Source organism: Coregonus lavaretus (genome assembly GCF_964263955.1).
Source record: "Coregonus lavaretus genome assembly, chromosome: 10".
Classification (NCBI taxonomy): domain Eukaryota; kingdom Metazoa; phylum Chordata; class Actinopteri; order Salmoniformes; family Salmonidae; genus Coregonus; species Coregonus lavaretus.
The window spans coordinates 8,239,630-8,263,123 of record NC_139997.1 but is presented as its reverse complement, the minus strand read 5'-3'; the positions used below and the strand labels follow the sequence as shown (position 1 = coordinate 8,263,123).

At 45.1% G+C, this 23,494-nt stretch overlaps 2 protein-coding genes across 3 annotated transcripts in view; one reads left to right on the top strand and one right to left on the bottom strand.

The window, feature by feature from the left end:
- LOC311136200 (tyrosine-protein kinase JAK2-like) overlaps nucleotides 1-17,961 on the top strand; it is a 60,005-nt gene extending 42,044 nt beyond the window's left edge. For both annotated transcript variants that reach the window (XM_084170300.1, XM_084170301.1), the window contains exons 9-24: nucleotides 240-351; nucleotides 453-639; nucleotides 1,340-1,464; nucleotides 1,932-2,066; nucleotides 2,309-2,396; nucleotides 4,659-4,786; nucleotides 5,641-5,779; nucleotides 6,295-6,446; nucleotides 6,668-6,818; nucleotides 7,035-7,168; nucleotides 7,620-7,809; nucleotides 9,295-9,419; nucleotides 9,758-9,930; nucleotides 13,615-13,732; nucleotides 14,248-14,361; nucleotides 14,442-17,961. In XM_084170300.1, coding sequence (XP_084026426.1) covers nucleotides 240-351; nucleotides 453-639; nucleotides 1,340-1,464; nucleotides 1,932-2,066; nucleotides 2,309-2,396; nucleotides 4,659-4,786; nucleotides 5,641-5,779; nucleotides 6,295-6,446; nucleotides 6,668-6,818; nucleotides 7,035-7,168; nucleotides 7,620-7,809; nucleotides 9,295-9,419; nucleotides 9,758-9,930; nucleotides 13,615-13,732; nucleotides 14,248-14,361; nucleotides 14,442-14,549 — 2,179 coding nt within the window. In that variant the 3' untranslated portion in view covers nucleotides 14,550-17,961. The remainder of the gene's footprint in view (nucleotides 1-239; nucleotides 352-452; nucleotides 640-1,339; nucleotides 1,465-1,931; nucleotides 2,067-2,308; nucleotides 2,397-4,658; nucleotides 4,787-5,640; nucleotides 5,780-6,294; nucleotides 6,447-6,667; nucleotides 6,819-7,034; nucleotides 7,169-7,619; nucleotides 7,810-9,294; nucleotides 9,420-9,757; nucleotides 9,931-13,614; nucleotides 13,733-14,247; nucleotides 14,362-14,441) is intronic.
- Nucleotides 17,962-19,490: 1,529 nt separating this feature from the next.
- Nucleotides 19,491-20,794, bottom strand: LOC311136096 (relaxin-3-like; the record flags this gene model as incomplete). Its single annotated transcript, XM_084170179.1, has 2 exons — nucleotides 19,491-19,858; nucleotides 20,617-20,794. 2 exons carry the CDS (start codon nucleotides 20,792-20,794, stop codon nucleotides 19,491-19,493), a joined length of 546 nt encoding a protein of 181 aa, XP_084026305.1.
- Between the last annotated feature and the right edge of the window lie 2,700 nt (nucleotides 20,795-23,494).

Here is a 23,494-nt window from a genome sequence, read left to right as displayed (position 1 = left end):
AACCCGCCCGGTCATGCACCCGCCCTTCATCCACACAAGATGTCATGACCCTAAACCCGCCCGTCCAGCTGATATAACCTAGGGGACTTCAGTTTATGTGTCAACCCCCTCATCACTAACTTGTACATATACAAGCATACATACATACATACATATATATATATATATATATATACGCACACGTATGGTACGACCATGACTGACCATATCTCATCTGTCCTGTCTCTCTATGTCCTCAGGATGGACTTTGCTATCAGTAAGCTGCGGCGGTCTGGGAATCACAAGGGTCTGTACATCCTCCGCAGCAGCCCAAAGGACTACAACAAATACTTCCTGTCTTTTGTAGTGGGCGTGAGTATCATACCGTACAATACAGGTTGTTGAAAGACATGGTGTTAAGTGTGTTTATCCCAGACCCTTCAATGTTTCCAGACCTGTCTCTCTCCCTGCAGTGTGACAGCCTAGTGGAGTATAAGCACTGCCAGATAGTGAAGACAGACCAGGGAGACTACATCCTCTCTGGGGCCAAGAAGAGTTTCGGCTCTCTGAGGGAGCTGCTCCACCGCTACCAGAAAGAAGCGCTGCGCTCCGACGGACACATCTTCCAGTTCACCAAGTGCTGCCCGCCTAAGGCTAAAGGTGAGGGGTCAGGGAATAAGGGTCATAGCTGTGTTTTGTGATGATAACAATATCATAAACAGGCCTACTTCATTTCTTTGGCCAATGTTAGCAATGTGGGCTGATGTTAGCTCTCCAGCCACACTCAACTCTAGATCTATATTCTCACAGTAGTTTGATAAACAAATAATGCACTATCATTTAAAAGGAGACATGGGACAAGTATTGTAGTTCTTGCTCTTGTAAAACTATCATCATGTATAGGTCATGCATGACAGTTCATAACGTTCAAGAGGGTTTATTTTGGTCACGTTATGTTCACCATGATAACCAATTCCTTTGTCTATACACAAACACAACAGAAACACTTGGACAAGGCCTCTGAGCCGCATCGACCCCACTTCACACGTACTGTTCATAACATTATGTTGTGTCACATACATCACATGTCTGCACCCAACAGGCTCAGTCAGGCCAGGCAGTCAACCAGTGCAACTAACAGACCCTGATGGTCAGATTCATTAGGCACCAAACGAAAAAATATTTTTTTTAAACATGAAACGGGGAGGGACTACCTGAACTTGTCCAACTTGTTTTTGTTTACCGTTGAAAAACTTTTTTCTGCAGTGTGCCCTAATGAATACGACCCGTAAGCGTAGTAGATGACTATGTACTCCTAATTAACTTAACGTCCTCGTCTCTGTGTTCCCCGTGTCTGCAGACAAGTCTAACCTGTTGGTGTGTCGCAGTAACCAGGGGGCTGAGGTCCCCCTGTCCCCCACTCTACACAGACACAACATCAGCCAGATGGTCTTCCACAAGATACGCAAGGAGGACCTCGTCATCGTAAGATACCTCACTCACTCACTCACTCCTTCTCCTTCACTCTTGACCTAAAGGTCAATTAGGATACATTTAGAGTTCCTATTATGGTGTATTGACCTCTTTCACCTATGACCCTTTCACCTGTGACACAGACATACACCTGCATGTGCATGCACACATTGACACACACACTTGATAGAGGACTTCAATCAGAGACTGAATTGTCGCTCCTTAACTGGTTCAGGTGAAATGGTGGAATGAGATCTATCTAACTATGGCATGATATGAATAATGTAAGTTAAGCAGGAACCTGGAATATAATATACATAGAAATAAACACTCACAAATACAATTTAAAAAAGGGGCAACGTTCAAATGTTCAAGTGAGGATGTGTTTGCATCATCACAACATGTTTTGGATGACCAGGGAAAAGGATAGGATCTTAGACCCTGCTTCATGCTTGTCTTGTGTTCCCTGTGTGTTACAGAAAGACAGTCTGGGTCAGGGAACGTTTACTAAGATCTTCTGTGGCGTGAGGAAGGAGCTGGGAGACTACGGAGAAATTCACCAGATGGATGTCATTGTCAAGATCCTGGATAAGGCTCACCGCAACTACTCCGAGGTTGGTTGAGAACCTCTCCCCACCTCCAGTCAACAAGATGTAGTGTTAAGGAGATGGACTTGGAGTCTGAAACTCTTTTTGAATTAGTTCTTGAAAGGGACAGGAATCTTCCATTGCTGATAAGTCATTTTATTTAGCACAATGTTTTGCCAATTGATTGTTCATTTTCTATGTTTGCTTACATTTCCTAAGGTACAGTATTTAACTCTGTCTGACCTCTGTTCTCTCCCTCTTCCCTCCAGTCGTTCTTTGAAGCCGCCAGTATGATGAGCCAGCTATCCCATAAGCACCTGCTCCTCAACTATGGCGTGTGTGTCTGCGGGGAGGAGAGTAAGTGACATTACACAATTCTATTATACCTCTCACCGCTTCCTCTGTTAGCTTACCGCTCGCTCCATCCCAACCTCCTCTGTTAGCTTACCGCTCGCTCCATCCCAACCTCCTCTGTTAGCCTACCTTGCTCCATCCTAACCTCCTCTGTTAGCCTACCTCGCTCCATCCCAACCTCCTCTGTTAGCTTACCGCTCGCTCCATCCCAACCTCCTCTGTTAGCCTACCTTGCTCCATCCTAACCTCCTCTGTTAGCCTACCTCGCTCCATCCCAACCTCCTCTGTTAGCCTACCTCGCTCCATCCCAACCTCCTCTGTTAGCCTACCTCGCTCCATCCCAACCTCCTCTGTTAGCCTACCTCGCTCCATCCTAACCTCCTCTGTTAGCCTACCTCGCTCCATCCCAACCTCCTCTGTTAGCCTACCTCGCTCCATCCTAACCTCCTCTGTTAGCCTACCTCGCTCCATCCTAACCTCCTCTGTTAGCCTACCTCGCTCCATCCTAACCTCCTCTGTTAGCCTACCTCGCTCCATCCCAACCTCCTCTGTTATCCTATCTCGCTCCATCCTAACCTCCTCTATTAGCCTACCTCGCTCCATCCTAACCTCCTCTGTTAGCCTACCTCGCTCCATCCCAACCTCCTCTGTTAGCCTACCTCGCTCCATCCCAACCTCCTCTGTTATCCTATCTCGCTCCATCCTAACCTCCTCTATTAGCCTACCTCGCTCCATCCTAACCTCCTCTGTTAGCCTACCTCGCTCTCCATACCAAACTTTGCAATGGGCCTAAGCCAGCATTTCCCAAACTCGGTCCTGGGGACCCCAAGGGGTGTACGTTTTTGTTTTTTCCTGGCACTACCCAGCTGATTCAAATAGTCAAAGTTTGATGATGAGTTGATTATTTGAATCAGCTGTGTAGTGTTAGGGCAAAAACCAAAACATGCACCTTTTGGGACCCCCAGGACCGAGTTTGGGAAACGCTGGCCTAAGCTAACCCAAGCCTCCTTCTCTCACCACCCTATCCCCTCACCACCCTATCCCCTCACCACCCTATCCTCTCACCACCCGATCCCCTCACCACCCGATCCCCTCACCACCCGATCCTCTCACCACATGATCCCCTCACCACCCGATCCTCTCACCACCCTATCCTTTCACCACCCTATCCTCTCACCACCCTATCCTCTCACCACCCGATCCTCTCACCACCCGATCCTCTCACCCCCCTATCCTCTCACCACCCTATCCCCTCACCACCCTATCCTCTCACCACCCTATCCTCTCACCACCCTATCCCCTCACCACCCTATCCTCTCACCACCCTATCCTCTCACCACCCTATCCCCTCACCACCCGATCCTCTCACCATCCGATCCTCTCACCACCCGATCCTCTCACCACCCTATCCCCTCACCACCCTATCCTCTCACCACCCTATCCCCTCACCACCCTATCCTCTCACCACCCTATCCTCTCACCACCCTATCCCCTCACCACCCTATCCCCTCAGGGTTCTGACCTTCTCTCTCTCCCCCTGAACTCTATCTCCCTGCCCTCTCTACAAAACGGTTGTCCTCTGTCTCCCAGTCAGCGGCGTCCTATCTGAGGATCAGTGGAGGTGTTTTTAGTAATGGGATAGGGGCCTATTTCTAGTTAAGTCCGACTGGGGCTGGATTAAACACAGCAGTTCATTGGGGCATACAATGGAACACGAAAATTAGCATTTCTTATTGGACAAGTCCAGTTTTCTTCAGTTTGTAGCCTAATGAACACGACCCTGGCCACGTGGCTTGTGCTCTCTGGGTAACATCAGGGCCAGCGTCGGTCACACTGTCTGTCTGGAATAAAATACTCTTTAACGGTAGCTGTGACCTGTGACTGCTGTGATTACTGAACTGGCCGAGGCCCTAAGTTAATCGTATGTTATGTAAGGACTGGAGCAGCCAGCTATTGTATGAAGTGCTGACTCAAAATATGAAGCAGGCCTCGCTCTATATATCACTATGCATGGTCGTGCCTGGTTTTAAAGATGTGTGTGTGATCCAACACTCGAATGGATAAATTAAGATTGATTTGATACAGTATGAATAAGAATATTAATGTGGATTGACATTGGATGCTTTTACCCTCCAGTCCTTATTGACCATAGAAGTTGGGAAATTGCTAATCAAAACCGTATGGCAGTTTTATGTCCCTTTATTTGATGTGATGTGCTACAGTGGTCCAGCTGTGATTGTTGTGTTCTAATCCTTTGCCTTTCAGACATGATGGTGCAGGAGTATGTGAAGTTTGGGTCCCTGGATACATACCAGAAGAAGAACAAGAGCTCTGTGAATATCACCTGGAAGCTGGAGGTTGCCAAGCAGTTGGCCTGGGCTATGCATTACCTGGTAAGGCCAATCAATCAATGAATCAAATCAGTCCATCAATTAACCAATCAACCAATTACCTAGTAAGACACCCTAATCATAATACTCTGGAAGGACCTCCATTCATAAGGCCCCACACGGTTCACAGAATGTATGCACTCCCTGAACAGTAAATGGCTTTGGTTAGAAGCGTCTGCTATGTGACCTCGTTGGTCTAGCGGTCAGCGCTGCGGCCTACAGCACAAATACCAGTGTTTTCATGGGTTAAAATCTGAGCTATTGTCTATGGCTGAGTTTACACAGGCAGCCCGGTTTCAAATCTGACCCTACTGTATATGGCTGTGTTTACACAGGCAGCCCGGTTTCAAATCTGACCCTACTGTATATGGCTGTGTTTACACAGGCAGCCCGGTTTCAAATCTGACCCCACTGTATATGGCTGCGTTTACACAGGCAGCCCAATTCTGATCTTTTCCCACCAATTTATCTTTTGGCCAATCAGATCAGCTCTTTTGCCAATAATTGGGCAAAAGTTCTGAATGGGCTGCCTGTGTAAACGCAGCCATAGTCAGTGGGTCAGATCGGAATGGGCTTCCTGTGTAAACGCAGCCATAGACAGTGGGTCAAATCGGACTGGGCTGCCTGTGTAAACGCAGCCATAGACAGTGGGTCAGATCGGAATGGGCTTCCTGTGTAAACGCAGCCTATGTGATGCACTTTTCCCAACCTATCTTTCCCACTTTCTCTCTCCTCTCTGTCCAATAAAACATATTAAATACGACTGTGTCTGCTAACTGGCTTATATATCATGTAGTGGTGTTACTTTTGTGTTCAATCTGCCACAAATCTGTCCGTCATATTCAATTCTATAACAGGAGGATAAGAACCTGGTCCATGGGAACGTGTGCGCCAAGAACGTCCTGTTGATCCGAGAGGAGGACAGGAAGACTGGGAACCCCCCCTTCATCAAACTGAGTGACCCTGGAATCAGCATCACTGTGCTGCCCAAAGATGGTGAGCACCAGCCCTTGTATCAGTTATTACAAAGAGATACTGTACTAAGAAAATTGCACTTCAGATGTTGAATGGGCAAGACAAAATATGTAAGTGCCTTTGAATGGGGTATGGTAGTAGGTGCAAGGCGCACCGGTTTGTGTCAAGGACTGTAACGCTGCTGGGTTATTCACGCTCAACAGTTTCCCGTGTGTATCAAGAATAGTCCACCACCCAAAGGACATCCAGCCAACTTGACACAACTGTGGGAAGCATTGGAGTCAACATGGGCCAGCATCCCTGTGGAACGCTTTCGACACCTTGTAGAGTCCATGCCCCGACGAATTGAGGCTGTTCTGAGGGCAAAAGGGGTGTTCAATATTAGGAAGGTGTTCTTAATGTTTTGTACACTGTGTACATTGGCAGCTAAAAGCATACAGCGCTCAAACAAACAAGAACAGTAGCTCAGGAAGGGAGTATCTTTTAATGTCTGTGTCCAACACATCCCACTCTCCTCTCCTCCGCCGCCCCTCCAGTCCTTGTGGAGCGGATCCCCTGGGTGCCCCCAGAGTGTATAGAGGAGCCCAGACATCTGACTCTGGCTTCAGATAAGTGGGCCTTCGGCACCACTCTGTGGGAGATCTGTAGTGGAGGTGACAAACCGCTCAGCACGCTGGACTGCTCCAAGGTAGGGACTGCTGGAGGTGCTGTTGTTGTGGTTGTGCAATGAACCGTTTTATTCATGATGGTAATAGTTATATATTGTTTTATAATTCTAATACGGTCCGTAGGGCAGGAGCCTAACTGCATTATAATGTATTATAGTAAAGTATTACGAAGAGTAAAGAATAAAGAGTTATGTTCCTCTGTTATAGGCCATAGTTAATGTAGTCTTATTGTCCTCTGTAGAAACGCCTGTTCTACGAAGACCACCACCAGCTGCCTGCTCCTAAATGGACAGAGCTGGCCAACCTGATCAACAGCTGTATGGACTATGAGCCGTCCAACAGACCCTCCTTCAGAGCTGTCATCAGAGACCTCAACAGCCTCTTTACTCCTGGTTGGTTGCCTCCTCCTCTTTCTACTTTTCTGCAGACCGACAAACATGTCACTCTAGTCATATATATATAATATAGAACATAGGCTATGGGTCACTGTCAATGTTGACAGTTCTATGACTCTTTTTGGGTAAAAATGTCTGCCAGATTAGCGTATATTTTTGGGGGGTTTGTTTACAGAAGGTGTTAATTGTGTTCTGTCCTGTCTCCTGCTCCAGACTATGAGTTGCTGGTGGAGAGTGACATGGTGCCCAACAGGACCAGAGGGTTTGGGTTCCCAGGGGCTTTTGAGAACCAAGACCCTGCTCAGTTTGAAGAGAGACATCTCATCTTCCTCAAGCAGCTGGGCAAGGTTAGACAACACACACACACACACCGCCACTCAGTCTCTATCACACTGTCATCCCAATATGTCATTGATTCCTTTTTTTCTCAACCTCTTTCTTTCGTTCACTGCCCCCCCCCCCCCCCACTTATTTTTCTCTCTTTTACATCATTACATCTCCCTCTGTCTCTCTCGCTCACTTACTCTCTCTCTATCTCTCTCTCTCTCTCCCCCGCTCTCCCCCTCTCTCTCCCTCTCTATCTCTCCCTTGCTCTCTTTCTCTATCTCTCCCTCCCTCTCTCTCTCTCTCTCTCTCTCTCTCGCTCTCTCTCTCTCTCTCCCTCTCTCTCTCTCTCTCCCCCTCTCTCTCCCTCTCTATCTCTCCCTCCCTCCCTCTCTCTATCTCTCTCTCTATCTCTCCCGCTCTCCCCCTCTCTCTCTCTCTCTATCTCTCCCTCCCTCTCTCTCTCTTTTTCAGGGTAACTTTGGCAGTGTGGAGATGTGTAGGTATGACCCTCTGCAGGATAACACAGGGGAGGTGGTGGCAGTCAAGAAGCTGCAGCACAGCACAGCAGAACACCTCCGAGACTTTGAACGGGAGATCGAGATCCTCAAGTCCCTTCAACATGACAACATCGTCAAGTACAAGGGAGTGTGCTACAGTGCTGGTGAGATTGACCATCATGACTAGAGTAACTTAAATCACCAAGGCAGGGGGATCAGTGCATCCTGTCCATTTAGTGAAAAATGGGCTAGGGTGGTGTTGAGTAGTGCAGCGGTTTTCAAACCTTTCCTCTAGGACCCCCAGACATTTCACAATTTTGTTGTAGCCCTGAACTAGCTCACTGATTTACCTAATCAGGGTCTTGATAACAAAATAAAAATGTTACCTTTATTTAACTTGGCAAGTCAGTTAAGAACAAATTCTTATTTACAATGACGGCCTACACCGGCCAAACCCGGACGACGCTGGGTCAATTGTGCGCCGCCCTATGGGACTCCCAATCACGGCCGGTTGTGATACAGCCTGGAATCGAACCAGGGGGTCTGTAGTGACACCTCAAGCACTGAGATGCAGTGCCACTCAGGAGCCCTAGTTGACCAGTTCAATCAGGAGCGGCTGGGTGTCCGTGAAGAGAGGCTTGAAAACCCCTTGCAGTAGGGTACACTGTAACAAAACATTTTGCAAGGTAAAACCAAAATCTGTTCTTATTGGACAAGTTCAGGCAGTAGCTCTCCATTTAACAACAGTTATCCCTACTGAATAACACCCTGATCTCCTCTCTCTCTGTTGGCTTCCTGTCTGACCCTCTCTCTCTGTTGGCTTCCTGTCTGACCCTCTCTCTCTTTCTCTCTCTTTCTCTCTCTCTCTCTCTCTCTCTCTCTCTCTCTCTCTCTCTCTCTCTCTCTCTCTCTCTGTTGGGTTCCTGTCTGACCCCCCCTCTCTCTTTCTCTCTCTCTGTTGTGTTCCTGTCTGAACCTCTCTCTCTTTCTCTCTCTTCTCTCTCTCTCTCTCTCTCTCTCTCTCTCTCTCTCTCTCTCTCTCTCTCTCTCTCTCTCTCTGTTGGGTTCCTGTCTGACCCCCCCTCTCTCTCTCTCTCTCTCTGTTGGGTTCCTGTCTGACCCCCCCTCTCTCTCTCTCTCTCTCTGTTGGGTTCCTGTCTGACCCCCCCTCTCTCTCTTTCTCTCTCTGTTGGGTTCCTGTCTGACCCTCTCTCTCTGTTGGGTTTCTGTCTGACCCCCCCCCCCCCTCTCTCTCTCTGTTGGGTTCCTGTCTGCCCCCCTCTCTCTCTGTTGGGTGCCTGTCTGACCCTCTCTCTCTCTCTCTCTCTCTCTCTCTCTCTGTTGGGTGCCTGTCTGACCCCCCCCCCCCCCCCCCCTCTCTCTCTCTGTTGGGTTCCTGTCTGACCCCCCCCCCCCCCCCCCTCTCCCTCTCTCTCTGTTTGGTTCCTGTCTGACCCTCTCTCTCTCTCTCTCTCTCTCTGTTGGGTTCCTGTCTGACCCCCTCTCTCTCTCTCTCTCTCTCTCTCTGTTGGGTGCCTGTCTGACCCCCCCCCCCCCCCCCCCCCCCTCTCTCTCTCTGTTGGGTTCCTGTCTGACCCCCTCTCTCTCTGTTGGGTGCCTGTCTGACCCTCTCCCTCCCCTATTCCCAGGCCGGAGGAACCTGCGTCTCATCATGGAGTACCTCCCTTACGGCAGTCTGAGGGACTACCTCATCAAGAACAAGGGCTGCTTCGACTACAAGAAGCTTCTGCACTACGCCTCACAGATCTGCAAGGTACACTACTCCTGTACTTCTGTAATACTGTCAAAACAGCTGGATGGAGGATGGTATGTTATACCATCAATCAGTCAAATGATGATGGTGATTGATTGATGTTATGTCATCACTGCTGCTCATCATTACTGAGGTCAAAAGAAACAGGTGGAAATAAATCTCTCTTACAATGAATTGAACCATCAGTTAATATCTATATTATCAATATCTATTTGAGAGGTATGTATATAGATATAAATATCTATTTGAGGTATGTGGATCATGTTTGTGGAACATCCTTAGTGTTTCCCATTGTAAAACAACAGCCTTACCCTCTACCTGTGTGATCACGTCTGTAGGGTATGGACTACCTGGCGACCAAGCGCTACATCCACAGAGACCTGGCCACCCGTAACATCCTGGTAGAGAGTGAGCTGAGGGTGAAGATAGGAGACTTTGGCCTCACCAAGGTCCTGCCTCAGGACAAGGAGTACTACACTGTCAGAGAGCCGGGAGAGAGCCCCATCTTCTGGTGAGAAAAGATACAGCAACTTCTCTTAGTAGGCGGGGGAGAATCATACGTTTGTTTCCCTCCAACATCTCTTATATCTATATACTCAGGCCTGGAGGGAAGCTAAAGTCATTCCGCTACCTAAGAATAGTAAAGCCCCCTTTGGTCAGCTATTTGAGTCAGTAATCAGCCTGTTACCAATCCTTAGTAAACTTTTGGAAAAAATTGACCAGTTTGACCAGATACAGTAAACAAATTGACAACATACTTTCAGCATGCTTATAGGGAAAGACATTCAACAAGCATAGCACTTACACAAATGACTGATGATTGACTGAGAGAAATTGATGATGAAAAGATTGTGGGGGCTGTTTTGTTAGACTTCAGTGCGGCTTTTGACATTATCGATCATAGTCTGCTGCTGGAAAAAACGTATGCGTTATGGCTTTACACCCCCTGCTATATTGTGGATAAATAGTTACCTGTCTAACAGAACACAGAGGGTGTATTTGTATTTATTAGGGATCCCCATTAGTTCCTGCCAAGGCAGCAGCTACTCTTCCTGGAGTCCAAACACATTAAGGCACTTACATTACATATAAAACAGTACATCATATAACATTATTACACCACTACATATCTACAATACAAAATGTATAATACCACCATACAACAATACTACAATGTACGTGTGTGTAGAGTGCGTGTGTCTGTACCTTTGTGTGTGTCTCTTCACAGTCCCCGCTGTTCCATAAAGTGTATTTTTTTCAATCTGATTCTACTGCTTGCATCAGTTACCTGATGTGGAATAGAGTTCCATGTAGTGTAATGGCTCTATGTAGTACTGTGCGCCTCCCATAGTCTGTTCTGGACTTGGGGATTGTGAAGAGACCTCTGGTGGCATGTCTTGTGGGGTATGCATGGGTGTCCGAGCTGTGTGCTAGTAGTTTAAACAGACAGCTCGGTACATTCAGCTTGTCAACACTTCTTACAAAAACAAGTAGTGATGAAGTCAATCTCTCTTCCACTTTGAGCCATGAGAGATTGACATGCATATCATTGTTAGCTCCCCGTGTACTTTTAAGGGCCAGCCGTGCTGCCCTGTTCTGAGCCAATTGTAATTTTCCTAAGTCCCTCTTTGTGGCACCTGACCACACGACTAAAGAGTAGTCCAGGTGCGACAAAACTAGGGCCTGTAGGACCTGCCTTGTTGATAGTGCTGTTAAGAAGGTAGAACAGCGCTTTATTATGGACAGACTTCTCCCCATCTTCGCTACTGTTGTATCAATATGTTTTGACCATGACAGTTTACAATCCAGGGTTACTCCAAGCAGTTTAGTCACCTCAAATTGCTCAATTTCCACATTATTCATTACAAGATTTAGTTGAGGTTTAGGGTTTAGTGAATGATTTGTCCTAAATACAATGCTTTTAGTTTTTGAAATTATTAGGACTAATTTATTTCTTGCCACCCATTCTGAAACTAACTGCAGCTCTTTGTTAAGTGTTGCAGTCATTTCAGTCGCTGAAGTAGCTGACGTGTATAGTGTTGAGTCATCCGCATACATAGACACACTGGCTTTACTCAAAGCCAGTGGCACGTCTTTAGTAAAGATTGAAAAAAGTACGGGGCCTAGACAGCTGCCCTGGGGAATTCTTCTTTTCTGCCCAAGGGTTTTTTTTTTCTGATGCAAGCAGTATAAACATATAAAAATACACCTTATGAACCAGTGGGGACTGTGAAGAGACACACACAAAGGTACAGACACGCATACGCACACAAACGTTAGCGCACGCACTCTACAAACACACGTACATTGTAGTATTGTTGTATGGTGGTATTATACATGTTGTATTGTAGATATGTAGTGGTGTAATAATGTTATATGATGTACTGTTTTATATGTAATGTAAGTGCCTTAATGTGTTTGGACCCCAGGAAGAGTAGCTGCTGCCTTAGCAGGAACTAATGGGGATCCCTAATAAATACAAATACAATTCAAAGCCTTTTGAATGAATCAGGGATATATTTCTTCCTGATTTTAAAATAATCTGGGTTTTTCTGACACAATCCTCTATCTACACTACCGGTCAAAAGTTTTAGAACTTTCAAGTTTTAGAACCCTTGCTCATTCAAGGATTTTTCTTTATTTTTTACTATTTTCTACATTGTAGAATAATAGTGAAGACATCAAAACTATTAAATAACACATATGGGATCATGTAGTAACCAAAAAAAGTGTTAAACATATCAAAATATATTTTATATTTGAGATTCTTCAAATAGCCACCCTTTGCCTTGATGACAGCTTTGCACACTCTTGGCATTCTCTCAACCAGCTTCACCTGGAATGCTTTTCCAACAGTCTTGAAGGAGTTCCCACATATGCTGAGCACTTGTTGGCTGCTTTTCCTTCACTCTGCTGTCCGGCTCATCCCAAACCATCTCAATTTGGTTGAGGTCAGGGGATTGTGGAGGCCAGGTCATCTGACGCAGCACTCAATCACTCTCCTTGGTAAAATAGCCATTACACAGCCTGGATGTGTGTTGGGTCATTGTCCTGTTGAAAAACGAATAATATTCCCACTAAGCGCAAACCAGATGGGATGGCGTAATGCTGCAGAATGCTGTGGTATCCATGCTGGTTAAGTGTGCCTTGAATTCTAAATAAATCACAGACAGTGTTACCAGCAAAGCACCACCACACCATAACACCTCCTCCTCCTCCATGCTTTACGGTGGGAAATACACATGCAGAGATCATCTGTTCACCCACAACGCGTCTCACTAAGACACGGCGGTTGGAACCAAAAATCTCCAATTTGGACTCCAGACCAAAGGACAGATTTCCACTGGTCTAATGTCCATTGCTCGTGTTTCTTGGCCCAAGCAAGTCTCTTATTATTATTGGTGTCCTTTAGTAGTGATTTCTTTGCAGCAATTCTACCATGAAGGACTGATTCACACATTCTCCTCTGAACAGTTGATGTTGAGATGTGTCTGTTATTTGGACAGCGATTTCTGAGGCTGGTAACTCGAATGAACGTATCCTCTGCAGCAGAGGTAACTCTGGGTCTTCCATTCCTGTGGCGGTCCTCATGAGAGCCAGTTTCATCATAGCGCTTGATGGTTTTTGCGACTGCACTTGAAGAAACTTTCAAAATTCTTGAAATGTTCCATATTGACTGACCTTCATGTCTTAAAGTAATGATGGACTGTCATTTCTCTTTGCTTATTTGAGCTGTTCTTGCCATAATATGACTTGGTCTTTTACCAAATAGGGCTATCTTCTGTATACCCCCCCTACCTTGTCACAACACAACTGATTGGCTCAAACGCATTAAGAAGGAAAGACATTCCACAAATGAACTTTTAAGAAGGCACACCTGTTAATTGGAAATGCATTCCAGGTGACTACCTCATGAAGCTGGTTGAGAGAATGCCAAGAGTGTGCAAAGCTGTCATCAAGACAAAGGGTGGCTATTTGAAATATATTTTTATTTGTTTAACAGTTTTTTGGTTACTACATGATTCCATGTGTTATTTCAACGTTTTGATGTCTTCACTATTATTCTACAATGTAGAAAATAGTAAAAATAAAGAAAAACCCTTGAATGAGTAGGTGTTCTAAAACTTTTGACCTGTAGTGTATGTATTTAGATTTATTTGATGTGTGAGCTTATTTGACCTTTGTTGTGTTGAAGGTATGCCCCGGAGTCTCTGACAGAGAGCAAGTTTTCAGTGGGCTCTGATGTGTGGAGCTTTGGAGTGGTCCTCTATGAGCTGTTCACTCACAGTGACAAGAACTGCAGTCCTCCAGCAGTACGTCTCTCAGTCTATACTGTTGTTCCTCTTCTTCAACCTCACACTATCACTTTTCATCTCTGTTGCTTTGATCCCTCCTCTGTCTCCATCAACCTTTCTCTCTTTGATGCTGCTTACTGTGGAAAGAGCTTGAATAAGACTTTTTATAGTCATAATTATGGCTATTCCAGACTCTTTCTTGTCCCATGTGGTCTCTGTATGTGTAATTTCCAGTTAATCGGAAATTACACTGAAGCATTTCCCTTTGCAAATTTGACTAGTTTACTTGCCATCCTTAAACTGTATTTGATGCTGTAATTAACTCAGTTCTTACCCCCTCCTCCTCCCCCTCTTCTCCCTCCTCCTGCCCCCTCTTCTCCCTCCTCCTGCCCCCTCCTCTCCCTCCTCCTGCCCCCTCCTCTTCCTCCTTCTCCTCCTCTTCCTCCTTCTCCTCCTCTTCCTCCTCCTCCCCTCTTCCCCCTCATCCTCTTCCTCCCCCTCTTTCTCATCCTCCCCTTCCTCCTCCTTTCCAGGTGTTCATGGATAAGATGGGCAGTGACAAGCAGGGCCAGATGATAGTGTATCATCTCATAGATCTCCTGAAGAGAGGATACAGACTGCCTGCTCCCAAGGGCTGCCCGGAGGAGGTGAGTCTGTCTGTCTGTCTGTCTGTTTTAGTGTACCTCTGATTGCAATGTAACCTTGAGCCTCCCTCTGTACCCTTCAGATTAACCACATGATGATGGAGTGCTGGAACGTTGACCCAGCCCTGCGGCCCACCTTCAAGAAGTTAGCCCAGAGTGTGGACATATTCCGGGACAGTAAGGAGGGTTGAGGATCCCTTCCTGGAGGTCTCTGCTGGAGGGAACCTGCCCCAGCCCACATCGATCACCTGGGTCGTGTTCATTAGGCACCAAACGGACTGAAAGGGATTACCTGAACTTGTCCAATAAGAAACACTTGTTTTCCTTTTCCGTTGCAAAGCCTTTTGCTACGGTGTGCCCTAATGAGTACATCCCTGACAACGCCTCAACTCTAAAGACAACAATGAAGTCACCAGACCCAATGGTCTTCTGGAGCAGAGAGGAGCAGCAAACGGGGAGTATTACCAAAGGCATTCTGGGAGAAAGTCTCAAGAACGGTCTACTTTGTGTGCATACCTACCCACCTTTTCAGGGATTCGAGGAATCTCTGAAATGACCGCATGCTGTTACTTTGTTGCCGTCTTTTCTCAATTTTGAGATGTTTTCACTGTTTTACTTCTGTCATGCTCTGGTCTCAGACTCACTCCAGCACAGAACAAACACCCAGCTGTTGATGATGATGTGTTAACGGCAGCACAGAACAACCAGCTGTTGATGATGTGTTAACTGCAGCACAGAACAACCAGCTGTTGATGATGATGTGTTAACGGCAGCACAGAACAACCAGCTGTTGATGATGATGTGTTAACGGCAGCACAGAACAACCAGCTGTTGATGATGATGTGTTAACGGCAGCACAGAACAACCAGCTGTTGATGATGATGTGTTAACGGCAGCACAGAACAACCAGCTGTTGATGATGATGTGTTAACGGCAGCACAGAACACCCAGCTGTTGATGATGATGTGTTAACGGCAGCACAGAACACCCAGCTGTTGATGATGATGTGTTAACGGCAGCACAGAACACCCAGCTGTTGATGATGTGTTAACGGCAGCACAGAACACCCAGCTGTTGATGATGATGTGTTAACGGCAGCACAGAACACCCAGCTGTTGATGATGATGTGTTAACGGCAGCACAGAACACCCAGCTGTTGATGATGTGTTAACGGCAGCACAGAACACCCAGCTGTTGATGATGATGTGTTAACGGCAGCACAGAACAACGAGCTGTTGATGATGTGTTAACGGCAGCACAGAACACCCAGCTGTTGATGATGATGTGTTAACGGCAGCACAGAACACCCAGCTGTTGATGATGATGTGTTAACGGCAGCACAGAACACCCAGCTGTTGATGATGATGTGTTAACGGCAGCACAGAACACCCAGCTGTTGATGATGATGTGTTAACGGCAGCACAGAACAACCAGCTGTTGATGATGATGTGTTAACGGCAGCACAGAACACCCAGCTGTTGATGATGTGTTAACGGCAGCACAGAACACCCAGCTGTTGATGATGTGTTAACGGCAGCACAGAATGCACGTGAGGGAAAGCAATACAGAAGATGTACTGTACAGTTAGTAAAAAGTGTTCAACTGCCTCCCTCCTTAACTGAAGTGGATTTATCTTTTTCACCCAAGGGAAGGACTAATAAAGTAATACTGCTTTTAGAGACACAAAGATGTGGACAAAATGGTGATGAAAAAAACTATGAAGGGAGATGTTTCACAAAGGATGAAAGCTTGGGCTATTGCAAAGTAACATGCAGAAGGAATTGTTGACTTATGTTCTTCCCCTTTTAGAAAATTCTATAACTTGAAGAGTCTAGTGTGCTGTGCACAGCCAGTTGTAAAATAATGTCTTACATTTACATTTTAGTCATTTAGCAGACGCTCTTATCCAGAGCGACTTACAGTTAGTGAATACAATTATTATTTTTTTATACTGGCCCCCCGTGGGAATCGAACCCACAACCCTGGCGTTGCAAACGCCATGCTCTATCAACTGAGCTACATCCCTGCCGGCCATTCCCTCCCCTACCCTGGACGACGCTGGGCCAATTGTGCGCCGCCCATGAGTCTCCCGGTCGCGGCCGGCTGCGACAGAGCCTGGATTCGAACCAGGATCTCTAGTGGCACAGTTAGCACTGCGATGCAGTGCCTTAGACCACTGCGCCACTCAGGAGTGTAGTCTTCATTATAGTGTTGTCAAAGAGCCTGCTACATAGCAATATCTGGAATGAGACTGACTAAAGGGTGTATATGAAAGCATCAACAGAAGAGAAGTGCAGAGACGAGGTGGAATTTCACTTCAAGGACATTTAAGCGCGTATGCAAGTAGGGCGGCAAGTAGCCTAGTGGTTAGAGTGAAAGGTCTCTGGTTCGAATATCCGAGCCGACAAGGTGAAAAATCTGTCGATGTGCCCTTGAGCAAGGTACTTAACCCTAATTTGCTCCAGGGGCACTGTACTACTGTGGTTGACCCTTTTTAAAACAGCACATTTCACTGCACCTATCTGGTGTGACACAACATAAAGTACCCCCCGTCAAAAAATAGACTTGTTGTCCTGTGACTTGTCCATACTGTCACCGTGAAGAACAAGACCAAAAAGATGCAATATAATGCTCTCTTTAATTCTGTCAGCGTGACTCTATGGTCTGTAGCTGTAAAGCAATGTGGGGTGACAGGCTTTGTTTGACCCACTACTCTATTGTAATAATGGAGTTTAATCCAGGGATCATCAACTAGACACAGCCACGGGCCGATTCCTTTTTCTTGAGCGGATAGTCGGGGTGCTGAAACATAATTACAAATCATTTGTAAACTGCAAATTGACCGCAAGACGCCCAAACAGATATGTTTGACTAAAACATAATAATTTCAAACCTTGCTTACATTTGTATACGATCCCGTCGTGTCTCTCTATTATGCGTGGGAATAGTTGGGAACAGATTTCTTACATAAAAATCACTTGGAGCTGATTTTCTGGTGTTTTTGTACAGTCTTTCATGGCCAACAATAAAAATTCCCCACCCCCAAAAAATACAAATACAATTTTGCTCAAAACTTGGGGGGCCAAATAAAACCACCCGTGGGCCAAATTCTGCCCACGGGCCGCCTGTTGGGGAACCCTGGTTTAATCTGTCTGCTTGTTTGTTTCTGTCTTCCTTTTATTTAATGTTGTTGTTCTTATGGCAGCCGTGCTGACAGTCATACATGATGCCGTCATGTCAAGGTTAGTGTTTTGTGTGAAGATTTGTTTTTTTTTCATAAAAAAATTATAACACATGATCATGAAGAAGTGGAAAGTGAATTTAAAAATATATATTTTTTCTTCGTATTTATGCAAGCCAGTATTTACCTGTGTTTGCGTGTTGAACGTAAATGTGCTGTTGTTGAATATTAATAATAATGCTTAGGCTAAATTGATTGTAAAATATCTGCTATTTTATATCAAAGCAGTCACACAATATTGTATATATAATATTAAAGGGGATGTTGTTGCAGAACTGGTCAGAAATGGCTTTTGTTGGTTTGGGTGACCTTGTTTTATTTGTTTATAAGAGAGCCACTATAAAAGTTGAACTGCCATGTTATTTGGTTGTAGTCATCCTGTCTTGCCTCACATCAAACATTAGCTTGAACAGTGGCTCGTCTCTGTTAACGTCTCCATCCACACTAGTCAGCTCTCAAAGATCCTTTACACATGGTAAAGATGCTCGGAGCTCCACATGAGCGCGACATGGTGAAGATGGTCGCAGCTCCTCCTGTGAGAGACATGGTGAAGATGCTCGCAGCTCCTCCTGAGAGAGACTTGTCTCCTCAATGCCTTGACTGGTCTGTTGTCAATTACAGGTAAAATATAGGCAATGGTCTTTCATGATCGCTTTGAGGCTAAATGGGGTTGAATCGTCATGAGTAAACCAGCTTTGAGATCTGTCACAGGTACGCCTTAGTAGTGGTGGTGGTCAGGGGCGCAACTTTGGTTTTAGAAGTGGAAGGGGACATCATTTTTATTTTTTCAGTTGGATAAACACTATAAACAGCCTACCACACCGCTCGGAGGGGTCCGCGTGGTCCTAAAGCACACCTTTGCCTCGTTTTGTATCGCATTCCAGTGAAAGTTGTGCCCCTGGTGGTGGTAGTAGTAAGTGTAACCAATGTTCCGTAGAAGCGTGGTAGTCATTGAAATAACCATGATTGTGACTGATGGATCCGCCTGCCCTCACGGCTGACTAAATACAGCTGGCTGCATGTCAGAGTCCGGCCCACTAGCTAACTGTGTTATCGTTTCCATGGTGAACCAGGAGTGTAGTGGAGGGAGAAAGGAGCTAAAAAAATGCTGATAATCCATAACAAGGGAATTTCCTTATTGCCTGCACTGTTTCCATGTCGTCAGTTACAGTTAGCTTGGTCTGAGGAAGGTGAGGCGATTAATGGCCAATAATGTGGTTTTACCTCTGGTAGAATGCACACATTATTTTTGTTATTTTTTATTAGAATAATAAATACCAATATGTTCTTTCCATGCAATATCATTATATAGCTAGCACATTTGTAGATTTTCCATTGAGTGGATGAGACATTTTGACTTGGACAAGATTCGATTTCCAAAAGATACTTTATATTGATATTTGATTAGTTTAACATTTACATACACAACATATTTTCTCAGTGTTTTAATGGGGTATTTGTGGTGGGTTGTTAGGGGGGAAACATTTTTCATGTCATTCAAACAATTGTATTCCTCAGGGAAGTACAATGATGCTCTTGCTTCAGTAACGAAGTAATTCATTTAATGATGAGACAAAATTTGAGAAATAATGAAAATTAAATGCAAAATATTTTCCTTTCACATTATACAGAAAAGTGTACAAAGCCATTTGCTAGCCTGTGTTGAAATTTCCCCCATCAACAACCCAAACCTTATGATCGTGATTCTCTTGGAACACTGAAATGAAAACGTAAAACTGCTGTCTCCCTCACACCCAGTCCAACAACACAGAGAGAAGGTGGAGCTCTCCTCGCCCTGTATAGAAAGGAGAATTTGAGCAACGTTCTCCGTTCTGTAAAGGGCAAGCTCCCTCAGCCTGTGTCCACCTCCTCTGTCCTGCCCCAGTCTCACTCAGCACAGACGCCCAATGTCATTCTTAGTGCAGCCCTGGTTGCAGCACATGCCAGCTAAGCCCAGGGAAAAGTTCCTCTTTTGTCTTTCGCGGCGTGGCCAGTTGATGCTTGGGTTCCTGGCCACTCCTCCCAGCACTGAAGCCTGGTTCTGAAGCCCCTCGCTGGGGTCGACATCAACCATTGATCCCCTATGGTCCCCCACTCCGCCCAAGAGTGAGAGGAGGTCTGCCAGGGAGGTGGAGGAGGAGAGCTGGAGAGGGTGGTCTGCTGCTGCTGCTGCTTGATCCAGACCATGTCCGTGAGGCCAGTTAATTCTGTTGTTCTCGCCCTCTGTGACATCACTGTAGGAACCGGGCTGGAAGGGATCTGGAAGGAGTCCGAACAGAACAGGGGGAGGGAGTGGGACAGTCAGTGGGGAGACACATTTTTTTTTGTTTTATCTCCACTGTATAGACTGTAAAGTGAATACATAAAATGACTGAAAATCCCTCCAAAATACAAAATGAGTTGGGTTATTTTTTAACTTTTCCCACCCTGTGTCAAGACACCCCAACAATTAATTTAAGTGAAAATCAGAGGTCCTAGACTGTTTCTGCATGGATAGCGATCTCTCTCAGAAACCATGCGGAGTGCCTTGCAGACCCACCTGGCTAAATAAAAAAAGCGCTCTGAACCACCTTTTGAATAGGAAATTACAAATTAGCCTATGATTGCATTTCAATTAGGCTACTTCTCAGTAAAAAGCAGAGCTCCCTGTTGTCTCGTTTTCTAATCAAGGAGCTGTCTGTGGTGCTGAAGTGGCATTATCAAGCAGAGAGGTTTCTCAGGCGTTCTCTCAGGCAAAATACTATTTCCAAAAATGCGACCATCTTCGAAACGTAAAAAAATAAACTTTGATTTGAGAATATAGCTACTGTTTTAACTTTTACACAATGGAAATTATCAATGTAGCTCATGTTAAAGTAAAACAAAAAAATGCAGCTTTCAAAAACGTTAGCATGAAAGTAACAATATTATAACTTAACTCTTACAGCAGCTGTGAATAAAAATCAATTTGACCAGTTCAACATGACTGACGAGTGTTTGCATTTATAAGACCGTAAATTATGTTTCAGCCTACGTACCCAAGTCTTCATCTAAGGACCGTTTCCAACGCGACCCGCCGCACGTGAAGATAACGGCTCTTATAAACTCTCTTCCGCACAGTTTCACCCCGTAGTCTCTCGATAGGCTTTGAGCGCTCGCACACAAGAACAAACTACCAACACACACAAGGATCACAGTAGTAAGCTTTAGAGGCATTTTCAGTTAAAGAAGTAGAGCTGGTTTCCTTGTAGAGATTAACTGAAGTTGCCCTACTGTGCGGTCCTGGTGCGAGTGTGAAGAGTTTCTTTAGATGCTGTTACTGCTCTATCAGTCAACGTTCTCTGTCAATGTAGACTTCAGTAGGATATCATGAAGTGACTCTCTCGCTACCATTTGGTGCTTCTTGTGATCTGTTTGCTACTGGTCCAGCTTTTATAGTCTCTAGCCCCTCACCATCTTGTGTGCCAGTCATGATACCCTACTCTCCATACACATCCACCTGATGCCAACCCCCCTCCCTCCCCAACATGCTCGCTCTCACGCACGCACACACACTTAGATGCGTAATAATTAATGACCTCATATATTATAATTTTTTTCTTCACGTATTCCGAGTATAATTTCTTTCATATGGCAGAATTACAGTGAAAGATCAGTGTTTGGGTTTGGTGTGGTTCTAGAGAAACAGCTCAGAGCTACACACCTGAGACTGGCTCCAATCAAATCTTAATCTACAATAATCAATCTGTGTTTGTAAATGATGACAGGCTAAAAACTGACCCCATGTGTGTGTGTGTGTGGAGAAGGTACTATGACAGCAGAAAATGAATAATTTATGTGGAAATGGATGGATATGATTTTGTCTATTTGAGAAAGTAAACTTTGTCAAGAGAAATATCCACCTGATCCATTGGACAGACAATCGTATGATGTACATATCGTCTGACATCAGTATTGAAAAACAAATGTTCCATGAATAGGTTACATACTATGTTCAATGTACTGCCATGTTCAATGTACTGCTATGTTCAATGTACTGCTATGTTCCATGTACTGCTATGTTCAATGTACTGCTATGTTCAATGTACAGCTATGTTCAACAATCATTCCTAGTTCACCACAATAAGTGTCCTCTATGCATGGCTGGCTGTAATATTTTGCATTTGGGATAATCGAAAACTCAAAAATATATATCTGGCTATGATGCTACCCAAGTTTCCCACACGTATATAACACTTAGAAGATCATTATGAACAGTTTTAGATGTCTGTCTGGAGTTTTACGGGACAGAGTTTCCAATCATTCCGATCAGTGGAGGCTCCTCAGAGGAACATTTAAAAAGTTCTCATTTTTAGATAAAACAACACTAAATATATTCACGTCACCAAATAATTTATTAAAAGGTCTACAGTAGCCTCAACAGCACTCTGTAGGGTAGCACCATGGTGTAGCCGGAGGACAGCTAGCTTCCATCCTCCTCTGGGTACACTGACTTCAATACAAAACCTAGGAGGCTCATGGTTCTCACCCCCTTCCATTGACATACACAGTAATTATGACAACATCCGGAGGACATCCTCCAACCTATCAGAGCTCTTGCAGCATGAACTGACGTGATGTCCACCCAATCAAAGGATCAGAGAATGAATCTAGTACTGAAAGCATAAGCTACAGCTAGCTAGCGCTGCTGTGCATAAACTGTGGTGAGTAGTTGACTCAAAGAGAGAGAAAGACAATAGTTGAACAGTTTTGAACAAATTAATTTCTTTAAAAATGAAGGAGAAGCAAGAGATAGAGAGACAGAATTCGTCATTTTTTTCACTTTCAGTTTCACTTAACGAGCAAATGCAGCTAGCTAGTTTAGCCTACTCAAACACCCTGCTCAAACAGAGGGATGCTATGTTAGCTAGCTGGCTATTACTATCCAACACAATACTGGAACTCTTCAAAGACAAGGTAAGCTTTTGGTTTTACTCATTTATTGCCACCAGGGCCTGCCGGTGTAACTGCTAAACTGCTTACACTGTAACGTTACTGCATGAATATAGCGGGTTTACTAACACGTTAGTTCTATTAGCTATGTTGACTATGACCTTACTTTAGCTAATATGGTGACAACGATGTAGGCTGTGTATAGCGGTTATGATATTGTTTGGCATGGAAAGGTCACATACTCCTGGTCACATACAGCTGATGTGTTGTGCATTGAAGTCCACAAACGAAGGGAAAAGGTGAGAGGAGGAGAGCGCATAGATGCGAGAAGGAATACAACGTGGCTGCTATGGAAGTGAACTGTGTTTACGCGTGATCAGGGGTGTATTCATTCTGCCGATTCTGTTGAAAAACGTTTCTTAAACGGAAGCAAACGGAACGAAACAGGGATAAACATACCTGAATTTGTCCAATAGAAACTCTTGTTTGTAACTGTTGAGCTAATGATTACACCCTAGATCAGCTAGATGCAGGCAAGAGTGTGCAAGGCGGTATTGAATGTGTCACTGTCTGTCCATGTGTCACTGTCAGTCATGTCAAATTTGTATCTCGACCTGTGTGCACCTACGTTGTAAACGTTCATTCATAGGCTAGGTTGTAGCAACCTCATGATTGGTAGGCTATAGGGAAAATTTGAGTATCATGTAGTAGCCTAAACCTATTGCTGTTACATTGAACTGGGGGAATGGAATATGAATGATAGTCATACAATATGCTGTAATAGAAATAAGGACATGCTCATGAAGAAAAAAAAATCGTCCTCCCTCATCATAAATGGCACCGACCGCCACTGATTCAGATAGCACATAAACACAGCATAACTTAGGCCAAGACTTGATGAACATTGATCTTAGGGATGGAGGAGCGTCACTCACTGTCAGAGGTGTGAACAACCCTGAACAACACCCACCCATGGCAGGACAG